The sequence below is a fragment of the Apteryx rowi genome, unplaced genomic scaffold (assembly GCF_003343035.1).
Source record: "Apteryx rowi isolate R43461 unplaced genomic scaffold, aptRow1 scaffold_63, whole genome shotgun sequence".
NCBI classification, from domain to species: domain Eukaryota; kingdom Metazoa; phylum Chordata; class Aves; order Apterygiformes; family Apterygidae; genus Apteryx; species Apteryx rowi.
In genome coordinates this window covers 2,141,698-2,159,990 of record NW_020450905.1, presented here as the reverse complement: position 1 = coordinate 2,159,990, position 18,293 = coordinate 2,141,698, and the positions used below count along the sequence as shown (strand labels likewise).

General features: G+C 42.4%; 1 protein-coding gene across 1 annotated transcript in view; it reads right to left on the bottom strand.

Moving 5' to 3' along the window:
* The window catches only part of LOC112974827 (PDZ and LIM domain protein 5-like), a 128,312-nt gene that overhangs the window by 9,974 nt on the left and 100,045 nt on the right, over window positions 1–18,293 (bottom strand). The window contains exons 8-9 of the mRNA XM_026084190.1: window positions 16,492–16,676; window positions 3,541–3,715 (exon numbers count right to left, since the gene is read on the bottom strand). Of these exons, the coding sequence (XP_025939975.1) occupies window positions 3,541–3,715; window positions 16,492–16,676 (360 nt within the window). The remainder of the gene's footprint in view (window positions 1–3,540; window positions 3,716–16,491; window positions 16,677–18,293) is intronic.

Below are 18,293 nucleotides of genomic sequence, written 5' to 3'. Positions count from 1 at the left end.
TATTGCCACCCTGTTTGCTAAACATTTCTTGGAAGTGGAGTAAGGAACAAGAACATTCTTGTTAAGATAAAGTTTTCATATAAGCAAAGCAAACGTAATAGAAAAGAAAAAAAAATCTTAAAATTTGTTTTCAGGGTTACACTAACTGCAAAGTGAGAATATAAGCGAGCAGAGGACAGAGGGGGACTTCACTGAGAGGAGCGGATAGTTGTTTTCATTTCTCTTCCACACGTTCTCTGGACATGCTAGGCACTTCAAGCAGGAAAGGAAGCCAAGGATAGAGGGACTCCAACAAATTTAGGACTATTCATGTGTTTTCTGAGATGATGACTGTATTAAACGTGAAACGGTTTCTCCTATGCTGGTGAAAGCAGTGCAAATCAGACTCAGAAAGCAGTGCAAACACCTCCCTAACCCGATACCCTTCAGCCGCTGGACCAGCACCTTTCTGCCCCGGTGCCCTCGCAGCTACGTAATGATCAAACCACACAGGTCCTTGCGCACAACCAAGCGCTCTGCCCCCGCAGCGTCAGCGCCGCCTGACCTACCAGGTCCATCAGCACAGGGCTGATGCCGAGGAGGTCCTCTCGGCTCCAGGTAGGGCCGCCTTTCCGGCCGGCCGTACCGAAACGAGCGGCTCGGCGCGTTTGGAAACGGAAAGAAAGTCGGCGAGCAAAGAGCGTTCCACTCTTAATCCGGCCGTAGCTTAAACATGTCGAGGTGACGCTGTAGCTTAACGATACCAGCGACTTGAAAGCTGCCCCCAAGCATGACGGGGGGGTGCCGCAGGGGGAACCACCTGCCATGTAAAACGCACTACAACATGATATTCGGCACCTGGAGGGGGTCCTGGTCTCTGTGTATTTTTGAGATCAAAATGATAGCTTCCAGTAATGAAAGGTATTTATTTGCTGCGCTCATATGAAAAGGACTTTAAAGCCTGGTCTGAATAAGGGGGCCGCACACCCACAGCCACGCGACTTGATGGCAAGCAGGAAATGCGAGGAAGACAGCTGCAGAGGGCTTCAGCCCTCATGCCCCCTTTAGAAAACACACACCTGTTTGTCAACCAGAGCAGATTTTAAAGATAGCACTAAAAAAATCTTGTTCCTTCCATGCAAAAAAAAAAAAAAGGGGTGATTCAATTAGCAACAGTTTGCTGCAAAGGGGCCGTCCTCCTAGGCTACCTTGAAATGCCGAGCATTTCGGACCAAACTTCTGACATCACCGCGTGAAATGAACTCATGGACGGGTGCAAAAAGCAGTACTTCTTTTTACAGGTTCTGGTGTATTTACATCAGTATTTACAGATTCTTATGCCCCAAAGGATTGCCATAAATTTGGTAATCACTTATAAAATCTGAGCCCAGCGTGCAGCAAAGATACGGGGGCAATTTGGAAGGGGAAGTAAATAATGTACAAGGAAAATCAGCAGAATTTCACTCTTTTCCCACTTATAACTAAATATAACTATATCAAGGTACTCATGACGTATTAGTTTGGCAATAATCTAACTTCTCACATGGCTTTTATTACAATAGAGAGCCAGAACTCAAATTTGGTGGTAGAGAGATCACAAGGATTTCCACATCTGCTGAGTAAGACAATCACTTTATAGTTAACTATACAACAGTCTAAACTCCGGGTAAATTTCTTTTTCTTCTCACTTGAAAACCCCAATGATATATAACTTTTATACAGGAGATACTTAAGGGAAGCACCATTTGTACTTCATTGCCTTTGTGCCGTTTCCATACTTAGCCCTGTGAAAAGATGTCAAAACCAAATCATCATTCATGCACAGACATGGAAAAGAATACGAGGCAGGTAACGCGCGTTTGGATTTCAAGGTGACACCCAGGTCTGTACTGTGGCATTCAGAGGCTGCCCAAAAAACAGGAATCATCAGGAAATGTCAGTTAGAAGTTTGTCAGACCTTCATAGCAAATACATCACAGGATATGTAGTTTGCCTACAGTTTTGACGCTTTTGGACAAAGAAAGAAAAGCTTGCTTAATGAAGCTCTGGAAAAAAACTTAAATCTTCAGACAATCACTGAATCAATAATTAAAGATATACTAAAAAGTTACGTCTCTAAGAGATGGTTTTGGCTCAACAAGCCATGGTTATTCAATGCCTTAGTGTAAAGTAACCAACTCCACAATGTGTTTTGGCTTCGAAACAGGTGTACAGTGCAATGCTACTCAATCCTTCTCCTACCTTTTCATAGGTAACGCTACCACCAAGGGCATGAACTGTAATTATGCTAAAACTTGAACTCTACATGCTATCACAATCTCCCAAATCCACTGTGTGCTGTGAACATTAGGCATGCTTGGTATTGATTAATGCACGTCAGCTCATCCTGAAATAAGACAATGCTTGCTCTGCATAATTGAGGTGCCATTTACCATATGAAGAAATATGAGGACTTAACCACTAACAGCAATTTAAAGACAAGTTAGACAGGCGTAGAGGCTGCTCTTCATGATGAGGTGTCACTTACAGTAGGTGACAGTGGTTTAAGTGCTGTTAAGTAGGGCTCCCAGTTGTCCCCACACAGCAGAAGGTGCTCCAAGGGCCACACACTACCTATTTACAGGGCTCATCTCCGGGATCTAAGGACTGGGAAGAGAGGTTAGCTGCTCACACGTGGTCTGTGCTCTGCAGCCTGAGGTCTGGGAGCATGGAGCTGCAAGGGGATTCAGATCATGGATTTTTACTACTTTGACATATTTAACGGTAATAGGAAAAGCTCTTCCAAAATATCACAGATCAGTAACCAAAGAGTCATCTAAAACTAGCCTGATGTTAACTGAACTAGCAGCAAGCTATCAGAATGGAAATCTAATGGAAGCAAATAAGCCAAACTTGATTCGGCTGTAGAGATCAAGTGATTCGAGACAGCCGAATCCTCTGATGCAGAATTCAGGCCAGGGCTCCAGAGGTTTTAAAAGGCCACAGTGAAAAGGCTGATTTCCTATGATACTGAGTGAAATTTGTACGCATCTCAGAGCTCATAATTTTTTAAAGCTCATTCTTCTAACCAAACATCTATCCATCATAGGAAATTTTTATTAATACGGTCCTGGCAATTGTTAAATCTGTATTCCTTGCATTTCTTACATGGATGGGGCCTGCTACTTTTCTTCCTCTTCTCAGTTAGACATTCTGGCTTATAAATTGACATTTGTGGTAACTTGTTCTTTTTTTAATTTCCACATAACCTACCATTTGTTTCCCATTTGCTAATCTTCTCAATTTTATTGGAACGGGCATGTAACTGAAAACTAGCTTGCTTAGTTGTCTTTTGCTCTACTCCAGCCAGCTTTCCGATTTGCTGTAAAACATGTTGTAAGGCTGTGTCTGCGAGGAGCTTACAGTGGCCTCCTCCACCGCTAGCTTTGTTAGATGAGCCGCGCATGGAAGTGGTGTTGCGCTTTACTGAAACAGAGCCTTAAAACGCTCGTGGACAGAAGGAATCGAGAACAACGAAAGCAAAACGAAGCTCCGCTGTCTGCAGGATGAACAGAGACAAACCTAATGACTTGATTGCAGTGGGCGCACATCGGGGTGCGCTTTCCCGCAGGAATATGCTCTGCCCGCTGGACCAACGTGTCCGGCTCCGTAAGCGGAGGTGCCGTCGCAAGCTTCTCACTCGGGGCGGCTGTTCCCGGCGGCTTGATGCTGTTCGATGTCCACCCGCTTGCAGGGGCTGCGGAAAGAGCACCAAAAGCAGTTAGGAGAGTGGCTGTCAGGACCCAGCAAATTGTTCTGAAATAGGAGGTGTACGCTTGCCTACTTAAAGCAAAAAATGAAAAAGTACTTGTCTCCCCCGGTCCCCTCCGAGCAAGACTGTCCTACCTCCTTTACGAAATGTCCGTGAAATAAGGCAGAATAGTTTGGACTAGCTTGCAGAAGCAGCGGACAAATTTCAACATATTAAAGAAATTAGGTGAAGGAATATACAACCTGTGAAGGTGTTACTTTGCCTTAGATGCAAAAGCTGAAGCCAAGAATATAAATGTTTCGACAGAGACAAGAGAGTATGACATACCAACTCAAAGCATTTTAGAGCRCGTACAATAGATCACACTAACATAACTAACGGCTTAACCAAGAGTAAACATTCGATACGACATGTACAGGAACTTAAAACACAGCACTGCACACAGAAAACATATTTCTAAACCAAGTTTAAACACTGGCCTAGATCACGAAATATTGCCAACGTGAAGCATTCCAAAGGCAACGTTCACATCCGCTTTAGAAAAGTTATGAGCCTGACATAAAATCCCGATGTTTTCGGAAACGTATACATCCATACACTTTCGTTTGTGTTCTGGCTTTTAAGACTGTAGGGKCCACATGAGCTTTTGCAGAGTACTAAAAATGTATTTACAAAAATGAAATGCACAGATGATACTGTTACCAAGGGCAATGAGCAAAAAACAAACACTCCTCTGCTTTTCTTTCTCCTCTATTGATATATGCACCTTGGTAACGTACAAGCCACAGCAACACAAGTTTATGGAAGTAGTTTTTCCTGTCAAGTGGGGAATTCTTTTCCTTTTTTGAGTGCTCTGAAGAAACACATTTCCATAGCCTTTTATTTGCAATCACAGGCAAAAGAAACCAGGATTGTTTTCTCTGTGTCCTGGCTTCAGTGCAGCCATACTGAACCTTGCAAATCAAAAAGCAAAATAAGGATCAGAAACAACCACACAAAGATTGCATCTTGCAATCATGCAGCTCCCTAAATGCAAGGTCATGGCACCTGCATGCAGTTTTGCCAAGACTTTTTACTGAAAATTAGCGTGTGGAGCTATGAATACTTGTGCTAGTCTTCCTCTCTCATCTTTCACATCAGAAAAAAAAACAAAAAACAAAAACGCATTTCCCATTATCTCCCTAATGTAAGTGCTGACCAACCTCCACCCCACAGAAAAGTTGCAAACACCTTTCAGGTAAAACACTGCATGCCCTGCTCAAATGGACGTGGCATACTTGTTCACAGAGAGAATAAGTCTAAGAGACACTGAAAACAGTAAATTCAAAAGAAACTGCAAATCCCTGTTAGTTGCAAAAGTGAGAAAGCCACACACTAGACAATTTATTCAAACCAATCTGGTGAACTTAATGAACCAAACCCCTCTATTTATGCACATTTGTGGGCTAAAGAAGTACAGCTGGAAGAGAAATCCTTTTGAACACCAATGCTTTTATACTGTAATTATGCTCACTATTAATCCACTGATACGGGCTCAATACCTACTTCTACCTCATCCTTCTCCAGATAAAGAAGTAATACAGTTGCACACATTTGCTGTCTAATTAACTGGCTGGTTTGTCAAATTTTCTAGATTCAGGTTGTTTCAAGGCTGACACATTTTTGGATTCCTTCCAGCATCTGAAGTAGCAAAAAGTATACCAGTTCATCAGCTCTATTGTTTTAATATGAGCCTACTGTTTATATATAATGCATAATAAATCAGTGTATAATATCTTGAAATATAACATTAGTACTGCTGAGTAGTATTTAGTATTATAGAGGTATTTAGAAACGTGCACCTCTAAAGCACTTGATCTTGAACAAGCCACTCTGCTACTGTAGTTAATTTAGATTATAAATGCCTGCTAAGCTGAAAACGTAGGAACAGATAAAAATGGAAAAGGTGTCAGAAAGGCTTTGAAGACCAGAACAAAAGTGTTTTTGATTAATAGCACTTTACTTCACTATCATCGCATACGGCCTTCTAATTTTCAGCTCCTATTTCATGAGAAGACAAAAATACACAGCAAAACCAAATTTGTTTGAAGACTCTTTTCTCCATAAATCAAACTGCAGCACAGCTTCCAGTGTGCTGCCAGTTTGTGTTTGAGTTACCTGCTGAATCCCGAAGCCCAAGCACTTCAGCTAGCTCTTGTTTGCAGTGCAGTTAAAAAAGCCTTTCTGCTTGCTTAAAAGAAAAAAGTACAAACCCCACAATATTCCCTTTCCTTTGATCTCCTGACAGCTTTTATTAATGCTGTTTTTATGAATGATGTTTTTCTGAATGCTGCCCAACTTTAAAGTTACTGCCTGGCCAGGAACAGGATTTCTTTACATAAACTTTATCTCAATATTGTTAGGCAAATCTGACAAAGCACTAAAAATTAAAAAAAAAACAAAAAAAAAAAGGAAGAGAAGCTGAGAAATAACTGGAAAGTAACTCTGCTCTACTGATGATCCTCTATTAGAATAAAAGTTCTCGTTCGGAGGGAGCCCTGCTACAACAGCACGGCTCAGCGCTGCGTGACGCGAGAGCAGCGGCCCCAGCGCAAGCCTGGCCCAAGTCTGCCTGCAGCCGAGGCAGTGTCCACCACGAGGTCCCAGTTGTAACGTTGCCGAGGACTCGGGGCAATAACAAACAAGCCCCAAGCCTTCAGATGCTTCTCTATTTACCAGAATATTTTTGGCTACGGGACTAAAAATAAGTTTTAAAGGGCTTTTCGGCCGTCATTTATAAATATGCGTCGCTATTTGGTCTACTTTGGTGGGAATAATATCTACCAGATGCCATCAGCCATTGAGAACCAAGGCGGAAGGGGCTGCTTTCTGCTCAAGAAGCCTTGGAAAGCAAGGTCTTAAAGCATTTCGTTAAACACTCTCTTCTTCCCTCTCTTGAGGCCAGTATAAATCCAGAAAGCTCCCTGCCAACGCTCACAACTCGTCCACCCAGTGCTCTGTCAAGGGGTGTTTTTCTCTTTGCTTGCCTAATTTCATATTAAGACCTCATTGGTGTTGCGCAGTATTATTCCCCCATATTCTTGTTCAGAAGTGAGCTCAGATTTCTTTGAATTTACTTTTTTTTCCACCCAAAGAATAGGAGTTGGTCTGCTTCCATCACTTAGATCCACACTCTTATCAATGTATTTTTAAGAAAATATACCAATAAAGTCTGCTAATAGCTACTGCAGTACATTTGTTACACTGGTTTCTTCATAAACCTTCTGCAGTTGTTCTGCTAGATTTTTTCCTCCAGACGTCAGTCTGTTTCTGAGCACTTATTTGCCTCAACCTTTTATCTCCCTGATTTCCATCTGAACACCAAACTGGGGACAGTGTTCAGTCCCTACTGCATTCTTCCATAGGCCAGAAACCTGCCTTTGATGTAATTTTAGCAAAGGTTCATTACTCCCACTGTAGCCCAATGACCATTATGGTTTTTTCTTCTAACACTACCAGCTGCATCCTGACAATCTACATGGATTCTCAATGCACGTTCATCATTATCCCACCTCATGTAGCTACATAATTTCCAATATTAGACCATTTCTTTTCCCAGAACGAACACTGATGTTTCCCAACTAGACCTTCTAGTTAAAAAGCAGCTTTCGGCCAGCGATGGGTTAGAAACCCTATCGGGAGCTCTATCCCCCGAGTGGCCAGAGAGGGTCCAGTTCATGCAAGCCAGGAAAAGATCTCTGTGGCCAAATCTCAGATTTTTGCAGGCTTCACTCCACCTTTGCTCTCTTTAATTAAACCTGCTGAAGCACCGCCGGTTTCCACTTGTGTATCGTCACGGCTAGCCCTGCTGAAGTTAAAAAAAAACACTGCGTACCCGATTATTAACTTTCTACTTTATTAGGTTTAAGTTTAGCAAAGCCTTCGTGTTTACTTTTCCTAAACTCCTTGGTATGGCTAGTTTAATATTTAACGCAGTTTTTAGGCAAGGTAAAGAACTGGCTTTCTCTTCTGAAAAAACCCAGCGTGCCTTTGCCCTCGTTACACTAACAATAGCCGGTTCCATTGCTGAACACATGGATAACTGCAAACACTAGGGAAAGGTCTGCGAGACAAAGGGAGCAAGGCGGATACGCCGCCGTGCCAAAGTCACTCTGACAGAGGCTCTCTGGTGCATAGCAACAATACAACAGCCTGAACTGTTTAACGCTCACTTAAACATAACATCAGGCTTCATGTAATATCTATAAATAACAATGCTACTTTAACCGGTGGGAGTGCCAGGATTTCATTTTAAAGCGTTCTAGCTCCATGATTTATATACTGCTATCAAACTACTGTATTATAAATGGAAAATATAAAGGTTCATATGTCCAATTTTCTGACTTCTCCTAATATATGTGTACAGCGAGAAATCTTCCAGTTCCTTTCCTCCAAAGCAAACAGACGGCCGGATGAAGCAACGTGTCTGAAAAGTTCGGCTGTCAACTCATTACATTAGCCGTACATAACACCCTATCCCCTTTGAGGCCCGCGTGAAATTGCACGAGTTAAATGGAGAAAACCATAGGATAAACAAGGGGGGGGGGGGGGGGAAGAGTATTCAGCAGTTCTCCTTCGGGTTCCTACAGAGTGCTGGAAGTGCAATCAAAGCTAAAACCCACTGCTGATTAAAGGCAGGACAGGAAGGATTAAACCATTAGCGCTGCTTTGGATGAGGGTGAACGCTGGTATGCGCCCCATGGAAAATCACAGCAGGTGCAGGGGAGGCCCAATTTCAGGACCCRCTGCAGCTCGCGGGGGCTCAGTTCCCGTGCTAGCCACCAGCCCCTCAGCTGCAAAGGCTCCCACTCAAGGAGCTGCAAAGCATCTTAATTAAAACGAGCATGGTGGGTTTGGCTAGTTCAGCCTGTCTCCTTGGGATTTGTTACATCATATACCGTCACAAATTTGGCACAACTGGCATAGCTTTTACCAAAAATGTGTCTCAAAGAGAAAGAGAAAATGAAGACCTATTCATCCCCCTGCACAAAAGGCTTTTATTTCTCTGGAATGACAGTTTAGAAACCCATTTGGTTGTTTTCTGCAGATAACATGTTGCTTTCCTTGCTCTAAGTTCCTACTTTGACCTTGACGACTTGACTATGCCCAAAGAGAGCGTGATGGCCCAGTCTGACTTACACGCGTATTATCTGTCATTTCCACTGAGCTGATGCTGAAAGCTGAACAGTGATAAGAACGTGTTTACCAAAGATATATGACTTGGTGTTTTCATTCACTGCACAAATATGAGGCATAATTCTTGAACGTCCTCCACGTGGACATCTGAACAGGACACAGCACTGCTCTGAGCCAGTATGAGCAGGGGCGCGAGGTGGGAATTAAGGAAAACTGATCTGGCCAATCGGTCTGTGACAACAGGCTATTTACTTCAAGAAATCAAAGAATTTAATAATTTCACGCCCACTGGGAATATTCACCTGCTTTCAAAATTGGCTGCTTGCAAAGACAAATAGTGTCTTTACCTCTGTTTAAACGACCAGAGAAACAACATGCATTTGTCTGATTTATGTACGCAATGACTGTAAGTGCACTGAAGTTTGGTGCAATAGCATATGAATTTAGCAACATCAAATCATAGGAAAATTGTCAAAGGTCATACCTGTAACAGAAAACAGAGTTTCAGTTCACAAGCTTGCACAGCAAAGTACATGAGGTCATTCTGCCTCCAGCAAGTATTAGGCACATTTCTGTATCGTTACTGTGATTCACCTCTTCTTAAGTACAGATATTCAAATTAAAAAAAAAAAAAATCTGTTTTTCACCATGTCCGCAGGAGTTGCAATTTCACACTACCATCAAATTAAGGTTGACATTTATAAATTACTCTGGTTTCACAATGGGTTTTGCTTGGCTAAGTCTGAGTTCACATTACTTAACTTGTAAGAATAAATTCTTGTGGTTTGCTGTCACGTGACAATATAATCATTTAGATTAGATGAAAAATTAATAAGAAAAACAGTCTATGCACCAGGATCAGGAAGCTTTTCTGTTCTGACCTGTCAATCACACCACTCTTCATCGACAAGACTTGGTTTTTCTGAGCAGCAACTACATAGTGCAGGGGCAATCTCTAACAACCTTTTCCAGTGAAAAGGTCTGTAACTCTTTACATTTGGGACTGCTTCTACCAGAGGGCCAATGGACAATATGAGGATTTGCCTTAACAACTTGTAGTGTTACTCCAGTTTCTTTCCCGAGTTCAGACCACTGTCCTCAATGGGCAGGTAGCCCCTCAGAGCCCCCAATAACTAGTCTTGCCTTTAATTTCCTGTTCTATGAAGGAGACAAAGCGAGATGAGATGGCCCTAAAAACAAAGTGCAGAACTTTAAGAACAAGATGATGTTGACCCAGTAGGGTCATTTGCATTTTCAGCCATTAAGTACTCTCAGAGCTGATGGGCCATCAAGCTAACTGACCCAGCCTGGGGGGCCCCTCATGTCACCAGGAGTGAGACGGGAAAGAAGCATTAGGAATGAAACACAGGAAAAACAAAGGTGGGGAAAACAGTCGATCACTTTACAGATCTCGAGCAAGGCTTATACTGGAAGGATATGCATTTTGCTATAGCACAATGAATCTTGTTGCCTTCTCCTCTCTCCCTAGCTTCACACTGTTTGACCTTATGACAAAACTCCCCCTGACTTCCATACGGTCTGGATTTTTACTGCATGTCCTGTAGCAAACCTCTCCAGAGCCAGTCCTGAGGTAGGAGACAAAGACCTGAATTGTCAGCATATGCGGGGCAGGATGTCAAATCGCACCTAGGAGCAGGTTTGTATTTTCTCCTGCTTTTTAAGTTCTCATATTATCAAGGGAGCAAGAAATTGGAAAAAAATACAGCGAGACAGTGTGCAAAGGATAGCTCCAGAGATGGTAAACGCAAGCCTACCAAACACACAAAAACAACTGCAAGGAAATAGCAGAATTTTTCAAACAGAGCTGCCTGGGGAGCAATTTTTCTATGCTTCCAAGCGTTGTCTCTGCTGAGCAGAGCATGTGCATAACACATGTTGCTGGCTGGGGATTCGGCAGTGGACAGTTGTGGGTATTGCAGAATGTACTGACGCTCCAGCCCTGCTCGGCTGCAGAGGGATTGCGTATCCCAGTGGGATCCAGCTGGGAGAGACCATGGGAATAGGCACACGCTGGTTCGCTTAAAACTGCACACCTCTGACACTGCTATTGCAAACTCTCCCCACTTTGCCCCTCGGTCCCGGCGCAAGGGTGGGGGAAGCGGTGCGAGTGGTTAAGCGACTGGCACCCGTGCTCGTGGGTCAGCGTCGCGCCAGATGCTCGGACGAGGACAATAGTGTTTTGTGCACGCCGGGAAAGAGGAGGCGACCTTGCATTAGAGACGTAGCGCTGAAGCCTGGACCGCTTTTGACCATCACGGATCCTGCTGCGCTTTCTGCAAGAACAGTTTGTCTCCTGGCCAAATTCCAGTCCGGGTAACTGCATTTATTGGATAATTATACTTTCTTAAATTGCCCCAGCAGTTTCAATTTGACACGGTGCCATTCACTTCCTTTCAAGATGCCGGGGAGTGTTATAGCGAGCTGACAAGCAGCTGTTGCATTTCACCCCAGAAGTGACCGCGTGGCGGTGGTGGGCAAAAGCAATTCCCATGTGTGCATCGTGGGCTCGCACGCAGTACCGAGGCTGTAAAATGCTTTGGGGTTCCTTGGCGATGAATGGTGCTTCCTAAGCGTAAGGTAATAGCTAGCTACCGAATAGTAAAATAACTCACTGCAGGGTGGCTGGGGTTTTGGTGAGCAGTTTGTTTATAGGTTGAGTATAATCATCTTCCAAGCTTCTCCCTCTGCTGTGCAAATAAAAGAGCATAGCTTCACATAAATTAAGTTTAAAGGCTAAAATTTATAATAGCCCTTGTTTAACGTATGGTAGCAGCCACAATTTGACTTATTTCAGCAACAGGAAGAATTAACAGTACAGACAAGAGAAACCTATGGCAAATGCCTTCTTTTCAAAATGCTGTCCCGGCTTATCGCACCACTGCGTTGTGTGTGCATCCCACACGCAAGATTTTACGTGCTCCAGAGCTTCAGCTCTGCGTGCACCCAAAGTGCCACAAATCAGACTTTTCGGTTTTGTTTTGTTTTTTGACAAGCAGGGCTTATACTCTGCTCCTCCTCACGTCCAGCTTCTTACCCATGAATATAAAAGAAAGCGTGGGGAAGCCCTCACTTCCTTTACCAATGAATAGCCCTGTAATAACAGGATTTTATTCCAGAGAGAAATAAAACCTATGTTACCTTCATGCTGGGTGACTAACACATAGTAATTCCCTTTTAGGTAGGCATCGGGAATCCTTGAAAAGTAACAATAGTAGAACAGCTCTAGGGGACACCTTTTCCAGATGTTTTCAAAGAACTGAAATGCTTCAACCACCCTTCACGGAATTTTCCTATGGATAACAACTGAGTAAGTCCTAACGCGCAAAGCTGGATTTAACCTGACTAAATCACACCATCATTTTGGCAAGCTGCGAGCCCACCAGCATTGCCTCTAAAAGCATCTAGCCTGGCCCTTGCCCTTTGCAGCGGCCACTGCTACCCACAGCRCTTTATGCTGTCCACACAGAGCAGGATGTGAAGTTTTGCTCCTATTGAGGCCACAGAAGGTCTGGAGAACAAGGCCAGGAGAAGAATCCACTGATCCACAAGGATGTCAGAAACGGGGCTTTTTTGCTACTCCCAGAGAGAAGAAACTGCACATGCTCTGGGGGAAGGCAGGAACTTGCCGTCTGGGAGCACACTGCACTCCCATACTCAGCACGGGTCATGGGTACCATGAAAGCATCCACGAGGGTCCTCCAACAGCAAGTAAGGATGGTCCAACTCCAAGGGTGCCACCACTGTGAGGTCACGGGGACCAGGACCAAGACTGACTTGGGTACTCAGTGCCTCAAGCATCCCCCAGTGAGCTAGGTCAGCCAGTAATTTTATAGCAGCTCTCTCCTCTACACCTTTTCTTGTGCTGGATCATGAGATGGAGATCACACCTACGGTCTGACACCTCAAGAACTGCCACGAACCCTCTGACACCTTTAGGCATGCATCCCTGCACAATCTCAAAAACAAACAAAACCCCCCAAAGACCAAACAAAATAAATAACCCCCGCACACACCAAAAAGCCCTCACCACACTAATTTTAGTATAAAATATAAGTGTATTATCTGGTGGCCTATTCAAGAAAGGGAGATTCCAGCTAATAAGCTAAAAGACGCTTTCTGACCAAATGACTTATCTGTGTGGTTGGACATCTTTATAAATAAAATCACTGGTAATGCCATGCCATAAAACAGCAGACTACAGCTTTCCTAGACACAAACAAAATCCTGTGACGTGTCTGCTTTGCTATGGAAACAACCTGCTGTTATATACAGTATTCAGTAAAAGAGTGAGTGCTACTTGAGCTACGCAACTGTGCTCCAAATAAGTTTCTGCTATTAATAGCCTACTGATGTGCATATGCACATTTGTATAAGATTATGTCTTCCTTCTGATTATTTGCTAAGAGAGACTTCAACTATGAAACCAAGCAGGGTCCAAGGGGGAGCAGGGGGTGGGGGGAGTTACTTGTTTCAAATTTTATTGGGCCTACAAAGCCAAATTTTGTTTGGCCTATGAAGCATTGTCTCTTTTAATTAAAGGAAAAAATTTAATTCTGCCGTTGGCTTGCAGTCTATGAGCCTAGTGACTTAAAACCAAACATACTCTGAAATGGTTAGATCTTTGTTCTGTTTCTGCAACATTTGACTAATTTTATCAAAGCATGCAGCTCCTGACCTGGTTTTAACCTGCCAGAGAAAGACTGCTGATCTCAGCCTTATTGTGTGAGCTTAGGTGCAGTGAAACCTTGGGCATTTTATTTTTGTAAAATATATGCCTGAGAAAAAGAAGACGACCCAGCCTCTGCTGTAATGCTGCTGTAACCATGCTTAGGCCCTTTTCATCCGCTGGTGTTGCATTACTGACTTCTTGAATGACTTGGGTAATGCCTCCCTTATAAAACCACAGGTGAGCTTACGGCAGGTTTGAAGGGCAGATGTGCAGTGACACCCATCGTATAACCGCTCATCAAGCCTAAGGCACCTTGGCAGCTGTTAAAATTTCAATCAAATTGTTAAAATTCAATCAAATTCTTTAACTAAGAAATCAGGTTACCGGGCATGCTAGGTGTATGGCTTCTTAACTCATCTTAACTCATATTAATTGCTGGGTGTCGTCTCGATTTACACTGCTGCCTTTTCTCCAGTGCACTTTCCCATGTTATGAAACTTTGTATTTTCAATGCCTCTCTAAATCCAGTGCATTTTGTTGAAATAAGCTGCCAGGTTAAAAAGGCATTAGGTGGGATAGACAGACAGACACACACACACACACATATGGGAGGATCACATAAGGCTCATTTCCTTAGGAAACCAAGCTAAGCACCAAACTGCCTTTAGGCTCCAGCCTCACGTCTGCGTAGCACGACAGGATGACATAAAAAAGCCAGAAAACTGCCTTCGACCACTATTTTTATTTCTGGCTCCTTGAGTATTTCTGGAGAAGGGAGTGACTTAGCTCCTTTGGATGTTAAGTGGACTTGGGACAAGCAACTCCTGGTTTTCTAAGCACAATAAATCCCAGGACCCAGAAAACACCAACATTTGAACACAGTATTCCCTTTTCAGTATACAGATACATGAAAAACCTGCAAATGCCTGAAAATGTCAAAAAAATAAAAAAAAAATAAAAAAAAGCAAGAGGCAGGCCCCAAGCCCTAATAACTGACTGTGGCACTGTGGACTTTGTAACTCAGTCTGCTTCTGCGTTACAAAATTATTTTAAACATGCTGAAATTGCCTGTTTAAAGTTTTCCCAAATTTTTAAACTATTCTAGAACAAAACAACCAACAATTCTCTGGCTGTTTCCCCCCTTATCCATTTACTTTGTACCTCTAACGCGAAAAAAAAGTGGTTTTCAAATTATCCAGAGCATAGTATAGATTTCCAGAGAAGTATGGAATCAAGTGCAGTTTAATTCATCCTTATAAATCTCTCTCCTTCATATGGCACTCAGCACCAAAAAATCCACTTCAAACATTAAATTTGTATTAATATTATAGCACAGTAGTAGGATTTAGCAAGGAAACACCCATCGACATACCAAAAATGAGTATGGTGCTATCGAAACCTCAAGGTGACAAGTGGTTTCTGTGCAAGTGAAACAAATCAATCATTTGCTGGGACAAGCATTAATGGCATGGAGAAAGAGTTAAATCAAACATGTTATACAGTCACTATTTTAAAAGCATAATTATATGCACACAAACATTTGCTTTAAGTACACTTGCTACCAAAACATAGCTTTAGAAAGACAGGGTATTTTCTTCCAATTACAGCTAAGTCAAAGAAGTAAAATAATGCTAGAAATAAACTGATCTAACTTTAAATAAGTCTTTATTGTGTCAGTCACGTTCCTGCTGCCTTAAGAACATACTTGACATTTGACAGCTAAGTGTAGAAATGACAGCATATTGCCATCTTCAGGATTGTTAGCGGTACTACATGTCCATAACAAAATACATCCATTTGTTCCGAACTGGCACAACGGTAATTTAACCATATGTTCCAAAGACCCCATTATACAAACATACAGCGTTAATACCATGTGTTTTAGCTTTTGTTTTACGCCAGGATCTTTGCAGTCTATTTTCTGGACTGGAAATACCTTTTAAGAGGGAAAACCCTTAACAGTAGAACTCAAAAAAATGCTATTTAGCAGCTCAAACCCTGTCAGAAGCAAATTGAGAATATTCATCTCATTCTTGCAAGAGAATCTGCAGTTAAAACTTAATTAGTAACACAGATTTCCTGGATCCTTAGAAATTAATACACAAGTTTAGTTCAGTGCCAAAGACGGATTCAATTTAAGAAACAAATTACATTAAAACATTATCTCAAATTATGGCATGTAATATCATGAAAATATAGGTACCCAATTTCACATATTGCATTTCTTAATACAGATACAGTTATAACTTAGGAGCTTCCACTAAGAAAAAGGCATCCTTTCCAGACACAAGACATTTCGGTACCTGTATAAAAGGATAAAAATCACCAGACCACAGTCAAAGACAGTAACCACGTAAATTGCTCTTGCAAGTACCAGCCTTTCAATACTTCTTCACGCCACAAACCTACGCAATACTCTGGCATCCTTTGAGAATAAAACCTACAAATGCCAAATACATAAACACCCTAAGGTTTCTGCTATTTTCTTGAAGCATATAAAATCTATTTCAGAAAAGATCACTTGGACCAAATGCCTGTGTGTCTCCCCTGAAATTGGACAGAATCTGATCCATTTAACTTACCGCCAGATGGGAAATGCCAGGTTGAAATGTGAGGTATACACTCGATTTTTATATATGCCTTTAATCAAAGGTCAGGGACACCACGTTCTTTTTTGTTTATAAAATCAGTTAAATCTATAAGGCCACTTTCAAAAAGTCTCCTGGTTTACTAAAACCAAGCTGTTTTTTTCCTGTTTTCTAAACAAACTGGCTTGCACTCAAAACACACAAATGGTCATTTTAAGGCAGCTGCTTTTGCACCGAAGGTCAAGTATATTTTCACGAGCTACCCAAAGGTCTCTAAGCGAACAAGAGTGAGATTCATGGGAAGTTACCTGCTCGGTTCGGAGGCTGCCAGCCCGAGTATTTGGCAGCACTCTGGGGTCCGGCTGGCTTGACGGCTGCAGCAGATGTGCTGTTGGCCGGAACAGGTCTAGCGTCCGTGTTTTCTTGGCTTGCAGGCACGTTCCTCACCGAGGCGGCCGTAAAAGCAACGGGCTGGGTAGCCTCCAGGGAATCACTGCTCAGAAATGAGAGAAAAAAAAATAAATCTGTTTCTTACTGGAACAAAAGCACACTGAAATAAACGCATTTGTGAAACGTAAAGTGGCTTGCAGTCACGACGGTGCAACAGAGCAGTATTAACTACTATCATCGCTGTGACTGCCATCACCCTAAGATAATGTCGTACAAAGCAAGGCGAGAAACAGTCAGATTGGGCTCAAACCCTCTAGAATCTGTGTGTAAAGATGACCAAAAGTTAAACCCCACTGGAAAAATTCTCTCTCTTGTGTATTGCCATCAAAAATGAACATTCAGAAGATAGAATAGTAGTGATTTCACTTATATTTTTATTTATTTTTTATTTTTTTAAGAACTGGGTACTCGAATAACTTCTGACAGAAGTCAATACAGAAAATCAAACTCCTTCAGAATATCCGTTAAAAAAATTAAGAGATACAGGCTAGAGCAAAACCCTTACTGTAAACTCAGTACACTCCCAGACTTTTTCAAATGAATACATTTTTTCCTTGGCGAGTGGGAAAATATTCATATAGTCAGATTATATGGCTAGATCCTAATAAAAATGATCAAGCTGAAAGTGACCTAATTAAATGCAATTTTCCATTACGGACCACTGTTCCCACAAGTGCTTAAGTCCATAAAAAGAGCTATAGCTTCTTTATTCGCTAAATACCATGCACAATACTTTATATTGCCTCTTTAGAGCAGTTTACAGCTGGCTGTATATTTTAAGGGTTAGTATAGCTCTTAAAGCTATTTCAAAACACACACAATGGCAATTTCACTTAATTAGAATTCACACAGAATGTAAGTAGCCACTAATTAAATTGTCGGCAAGAAAATTCTTCATTTCCTATTTCCAAAGGCCATTCAAGAATCATGCAGTTATCAGGATAACCGGCAACTTGCATGCAGTGCAACAGTATTTGTACAATGGAGATTTGCCTCTGGAAAGCTGAAAACAAATATTTTCTTTAAAAGTCTTCAAAGTAGAAATTGCTAATGAAGGTCATTTGTAAACTTGGAGGATCACAAAAAACAGGAAATAAACTCAGTCAACATCATTGCGAAACGCAACCAAAGCAACCCCAAATATGCATTTTGCACAATCTGGAAAGCCACGGGCCGGCGCGTTAGCAGCCGTGTACTCTTTGCGCTGAGGCTGAAAAACCCAGTCTATGCCAGCCGTGCGCTGGAGCTGCTGCCCTGCAGCCAGCCACCAAATGAGAGATGGTGCCATGTTTGTGCAGAAGTAGTCCCTGAGCATTTTCTACTTCGCAATCGGTGTGGCAGTGGAGATGTGTCACGTCAAAAACGTAATTGCGGACTGGGAGAAAAAGGCACAGGGAAGGCATCATCTGGTATTACGTAGCAGCTCAGCAGCTGACGATGACGAGATACTTCAAGGCTGGTCTCTGCTATGACAAGGTGTACACTCCTAACTTCGGTGTCGGGAAAACGTCCTTCTAAACCATTAAGTCCATTTGACGTAACCCATCAAACCTTCTCCAGGGAAGAACCCCATTACAACTGCAAGATTTTCTCAGGACCTCTGTCCTTCCTTTTCCATGAAAATACACATTAAAAAGAAAGAAGTTTCCTCTTTCTCCAC